The sequence below is a fragment of the Heteronotia binoei genome, chromosome 19 (assembly GCF_032191835.1).
Source record: "Heteronotia binoei isolate CCM8104 ecotype False Entrance Well chromosome 19, APGP_CSIRO_Hbin_v1, whole genome shotgun sequence".
Taxonomy (NCBI): domain Eukaryota; kingdom Metazoa; phylum Chordata; class Lepidosauria; order Squamata; family Gekkonidae; genus Heteronotia; species Heteronotia binoei.
Genome location: NC_083241.1, coordinates 14404054 through 14410053, shown reverse-complemented (window position 1 = coordinate 14410053; position 6000 = coordinate 14404054). Strand labels below are relative to the sequence as shown.

The 6000-nt window shown below is 49.2% G+C and overlaps 1 protein-coding gene across 1 annotated transcript in view; it reads right to left on the bottom strand.

Moving 5' to 3' along the window:
* Nucleotides 1–869: 869 nt before the first annotated feature.
* Nucleotides 870–6000, bottom strand: part of AKAP13 (A-kinase anchoring protein 13) — a 126448-nt gene continuing 121317 nt past the window's right edge. Inside the window, exon 29 of the mRNA XM_060260418.1 lies at nucleotides 870–2674. Coding sequence (XP_060116401.1) covers nucleotides 2622–2674 — 53 coding nt within the window. The 3' untranslated portion in view covers nucleotides 870–2621. The remainder of the gene's footprint in view (nucleotides 2675–6000) is intronic.

The following is a 6000-nucleotide window of genomic DNA, read 5'->3' as shown; positions in this document are numbered from 1 at the left end:
GGGGGGTGCGTTGGAAACTGTCCACATGTGCCATCCCTCCCCTTCTTGCTGCTGCTGTGGCCCATGCTCCCCTCCCTGTGAGTCTGCACAAAAGCACAGTTGCGGCCACGCCCGGTCACTCCAGGCTTTCTGTAGCCATCCCCAACCAGAGGCGACAGTTTAATGCCGGCCAGATGTGACCCAGCAGTGCAAGATCCGGCCAAGAGAGACTCTTCTTCTGTCTTCGTGACAGAGAGGAAGATGCTGCAAAGCTGAGAGTTCTTCCCTCCCCACAGGGGGAGATAAAACGTCCCCCCCCTCACAGGACCGGATCTGGGGGGAGCAGAGGGGGCACTTGCCCCGGGCGCGCCAGAGGGGGTGCCAAATTGGGTATGGAGTCCATTCTACTCTATGGGCCTATAAGACAGAATGGCCCATAAGGGGGCGTCATTTTTTCATTTTGCCCCTCCTCGAAAAATCATGTAGATCTGGTCCTGCCCCCTCATTCCCTTCCCTCCCAAGAAGGCATCCCAAGAAGAGCCAGTCTGGTGTAGTAGTTAAGTGTGCAGATTCTTATCTGGGAGAACCGGGTTTGATTCCCCACTCCTCCACTTGCAGCTGCTGTAATGGCCTTAGATCAGCCATAGCTCTGGTAGAGTTGTCCTTGAAAGGGCAGTTTCTGGGTGAGCCCTCTCAGTCCCACCTACCTCACAGGGCATCTAATGTGGGGAGGGGAAGGTAAAGGAGATTGTGACCGCTCTGAGATTCAGAGTACAGGGCAGGATATAAATCCAATATCCTCTTCTAATTCCCCCCCAAGTATGAGGGGCCTGTTTTGTTCTCCCATTCTTTATTCTGAAACAAAAGCATCTGTACCAGCCAGACTTGGGTAGACTTAAAATCAAAATTTATTTTTTTTAAGAGGGAAGGAAAAGTGGACTTTACAAGAGGTTGCTTCTGATGATAACTAGGAAGGCAGATAAATAAAAGCAAATTACAAAAATCTGATGGGGTTTTGTTTTGCAAATTACAAGTGGGGTGGAAACTCCTTAAAATTTTACGGTCAATAACCAAGTTAAACTTTTTACATACTTACAAATTAACATACAGCACTTTAGAATTTTTTTTTTAAAAAACACCTCTCTGCTGTTGGACAGTTTTTATATATAGATTTCTGTCCAGGAATATGCAAGAAGTACCTCTGTACATGCCATAAAACACCACAACAGGAACACAGAATGTTCCTTCATCACCTATTAATTACACGAGTTTTTCAGACCAAGACTGAATGCAAACATTGGCGTCCTCACTGCTGAATTTTAATCCTAAATTAACCAAAGCTGGTAAATTGTTTCTGCACCAACCTCCAGGACATGCAGAAAAGTCGAATGGACTTTGCAATGCCTATACTTACAAAAAAAAAGGGCTTGAGGGTCCAGAACAGCAGAACGGGGGTTGAAACAAAAAAACTATAGCCATCATTTCTTGGGACTGCTGAAGTCGGCTACTGGCTTTCTAGGAAGAAAACAGCACTCTCTAATATCTGGTTGAAAGACATGCATTATGGGAAAAGGAGGTCTTGTGTCAGGATATCCCTCAGGTTTCTGTTAAAACAGGTGCTGACATTTAAATATCTGCCTGTTGTCACTCTTGTCTTGAAATCATTCCGCCACTTACCTGTTTCCACTGCCAAAAGTTGTCCTTCGGTGCCTCAGGCAGCACTGGGGCCCTTCATAGCTTCAAATCCCCTCACACAGTTTTTTTTCTCTCATCAAGAACAAGATTCTTATGGCCTTTCCTGGAACTGTGCCAGTCACCAGGTAAACCTGCTGCCTCCTTTAACCCCAGAATGCCCCTGTGGAGGACTCCTACCACACAAATCACTCCATCTACCCACGGATCCTTCCGGTCTCTCCCCTTCTGTTAAGGAGCCCACCTCCTCTGCTGTCGCCTGGCCTTGAGGATACTCCCAAAATGTACTAATGATGGAGCACAAACCAACTGAACTGAAGAGAGATATTTAATATCGACACAGTCTCTGGAAAGTTCAGGTTTCAGCTGAACTTTGGAGAAAGAGCTAAGCTCACCCACCTTTTCTGTACAAAGCATAAGCCCACGATATGCTGCAACAATTATTCATATTTATATATTTATATATACACAGTATTATCTATATCTATATGTGCAGGTGCCGGTGCACAAGCACTGCTTCCAAAGCCCCAGTATTTGGCTGCACAGGCTGGGTTTGTCTGTCTGTTTTTGGTGGTGTTTTTTCCCAAGAGAAGTTTAGGCAAGGCTGCCTCAGGGAACCTGTCCCCAGTCTTTGGAGACGACAGGAGAGGCAGGAGTGCAACTCAGCGTGAAACGCCACAGACAGGATGGGTGTGGTCGACCGAAGAAGTGCGGCCAGAACGGAGCCCGCCAGATCCAGCCGCATTCAAAAGGTCCACCAGCAACTGTGGTCTTCTGATGCCCTTTTGGCACTTCTTTTAAAAAGTCACCACATTCCAGAAATGGGCAGATACCTCGGCTGGAAAGAGGCGGAAGCCTTGGCCCCTCCCACTTCCTGGCATGCCCTCCAGAGGGCAGGTGAAGAGACAGAGTCATCCAAGCCGGAGGGATGAGGGGTGGGTGGGCGTCGGTCAGCAGAAGATCTCCTCACCTTCCGGTGCTGCTGCTTCTGGTGAGTGAGCATCTGAGAGAAGGAGAGAGAAAAACATTAACAGTCAGAACATACAAGAAAGACCCACCTTGCATTTATTTGTTTGTTTGAAGCCCACAAAGCCACTTCCGTTGTGCTGGGTCTATGAAAGGGCTCTGCACCCCAACATCAGGACTGAAGTGTGGGAAGCAAACCAGTTCTTCTGAGATGATGATGAAGAAGAAATTGATTTTATACCGCACCCTCCACTCCAAATCTCAGAGAGGCTCACAATCTCCTTTATCTTCCTCCCCCACAACAGACACCCTGTGAGGTGAGTGGGGCTGAGAGGGCTCTCACAGCAGCTGCCCTTTCAAAGACAACTCTTGCGAGAGCTCTGGCTAACCCAAGGCCATTCCAGCAGGTGCAAGTGGAGGAGTGGGGAATCAAACCCGGTTCTCCCAGATAAGAGTTGGTGCACTTTACCACTACACCAGACTGGGCATATGCAGAGTGCACCTTCCAAGCTATAGACATCCATGCGCAGCTGGAAACAAACGGCGAGACTGCCTGCTTGACCCTGCTTTGTACCCAGGGCTATCATCACTCAGGGTCCCTCCTTGGAACACTCTCTGCCATGAGATGTGCTCTTCTCCCGCACCACAGAAATCTCATAGCCAGTTTGGTGTAGTGGTTAAGTGTGCGGACTCTTATTCCACTTGCACCTGCTGGAATGGCCTTGGGTCAGCCATAGCTCTTGCAGAGTTGTCCTTGAAAGGGCAGTTCCTGGGAGAGCTCTCTCAGCCCCAGCTACCTCTGTTGTGGGGAGGGGGGAGGTAAAGGAGATTTTGACCACTCTGAGATTCAGAGTATAAGGTGAGATATAAATCTTCTTCTTGTACCAGTAAGCCCCCTGGCCTAGCTAGCTACCAAAGCTTCCATGGGACTAAAGCTGTGCCCTTCCAGGTGGCCAGACTCCTTTGTCTCAGGGCATGTCAAGCGCTGTGGAAAACAGTGCTGGGAGCCCAGCAAGGACTGCCGTCCAAAGGGAAGAAGCACAGCTAGGATGTGGGGGGCAGGGACCTGTCTGCAGCTTGGGAAGCCAGGCATCTGGACAGCCAGTCTCAGGCCGCTGTTGCTCTCGCACAGGGGTCCTTTCATAGAAAAAGAGTTGCCGGAGCTCATTTGCGCAACTCATTTGCATCTGCCACTAGGGATGTGCATTCGGTTCGGCCGAACCGTATTTACAGCAGAATCAGCACTGATTCGGCTCCATACGGAATAGGCTGAAGCCGATTCCCATAGGCGCCCATTATACGGGAGCCGAATAAGGCTTGCCGCATACTTACGAATAGCTATTCGTAAGTATGCGGCTGTCAATTCTAAAGGCGGCAAATTAGCTTCTGCAGCTTCAAAGGAGCTGCTTGCCTAATTTCGCGCCTTTAGTGGCCTCTTCCCGCCTCTCCCTGGGATCAGGGAGGGGGGGGAGGGGGAAGAGGAGCCCCAGCAGCCAATCCAAAGCATGCATTTGCAAAATGCATTGCAAATGCATGCTTTGAAGGGCTTTTTAAGGAGTCTTCCTTCCTGGCTTCTGCTGCCTGCAGCTCTCTCACTCAGCCTTACCCCTGGACTAGAGAAGACAAGGTAAGACACTCTTGGGGTTCTTGTTTTTATTTATTGTTGGTAAAAGGACTTTTTTTAAGACTTAGAGTCCCTTTACTTATCCAGATTTGGGTGGTGGTGGGGTAGCTTATTTGGGGGTTTCTGCTTGGGGAGGGGGCCTGGGGTGGGGTTTTTTTGCCAATTTGCCCATATCTTAATTTAGTGAGAGGACTTTTAAAAGTGCAGTGTCCTTTTACTTCTCCTGATTTGGGTGGCTTGGATCTCTTGGGGTTAGGGTGAAGTGTTTCTTTGGGGAGGGGTTTGCAAAGTTCCTGTATTGTTAAAAGTTAATTTTTTACTGTTTTAAAAGTATTCAGTGTTTGATTTGTTGCTGCTGTTACTCTTTTCTTTGGGTTCTTGGGGGGGGGGTGCTGTTTGGCCTAATTTCCATTGTTTAAAAGGCCACTTTTGTCCCCCTTTTCCTGGTCTGGTTTTAAGGGGGGGGGTGTTGTTGACTTATTGGGCCTGAGCTTTCTTGTTGGTGAAAAGGCCACTTTTTTAACACTTGGCCTTTTGTGATTCTGCTGGTTTTGTTTTGGTTTTTTAAAATTGCCTCTGGTTGGTGTGGGGTTTGGTGAGGGTGTGTGTGGGCTGGGTCACTTTCTTGTTTTTATAGAGTAGATTGTGTGTTCTGTGGCAGGGAAGCTGGCACCTGGGTGAGAGACCCAGAACCAGCAGGTTTGTTGTGGTTGGCCAGGTCTCCCCGTGTTGTTTGGGGCAGGGCTGGAGAGCATCTGGGTTTGCTGCAGCCAGGTCTGCAGAGCAGACCTTCAGCAGATTGTTTTGTGTGGCAGTGACGCTGCAACTGGGTTTTATATTGCTTCCAGGCCTGCCCTGCAGGGTTCATAGAGTAGATAGAGGGATGTAGTGCATTTGGGTCCTATAGAGATTCTCTGATGTGGTTAGGTTTGGCTTTGGGTGCCCCAGGAATTGGACCCCCTGGTCCAATTTTTTTTGGCCTTGTGGGGTTTGTGTGGGACAGTACCCTGAAGCTGCACAGCAGTTTGGGGGGCTCTCCTCAAAACCCCCTGCTCCCCCAGAGCCACTTTTCCCATGACAATTACAGTGAGGAAGTGGCTAATTGGGCTTTCCCCATCATTGTTAGCAATGGGCCTTTTGGGGAGTCCAAAGACAGGGACCCCCTGGCCCAATCATTTTGGGACTTGGAGGGGTTGGAGGGGAGAGTCCCCTGCAAATTTGGGGGCTCTCCCTCAAACCCCCTGCCCCCCAGTAGCCTCTAATTATGCCCTATGTTGCCATTGATTTCAATGGCCCATAGGGTATAATGATGGAATAGGGGCACCCTCTTTGGGTGCCCCTGGAATGGGATCCCCTGGCCCAATCTTTTTGGGACTTGGGGGGCTTGGAGGGGAGAGTCCCCTGCAGGTCCCCTGCAAATTTGGGGGCTCTATCTCAAAGCCCCTCCCCTCCATGCGGCTTCAAATATACCCTATTTGCCATTGATTTCAATGGCCCATAGGGTATAATAGGGCCGTATATTCGGTAATAGCCGTGCATCTACCGTATATGCGGCTATTCCGAATGCGGTATTCAGGAGTATACGGGGATTCCGAATTTTTCTCCCCCGTATACTTCCGAATCCGTGTTAATCCGAATTTTTTTTTTTTTTGCACATCCCTATCTGCCACACACCCCTGACATCACCGGAAGGTGTACTCAATTATATCCGCTCAGCACCTACCCTAAAATGCTTCTCG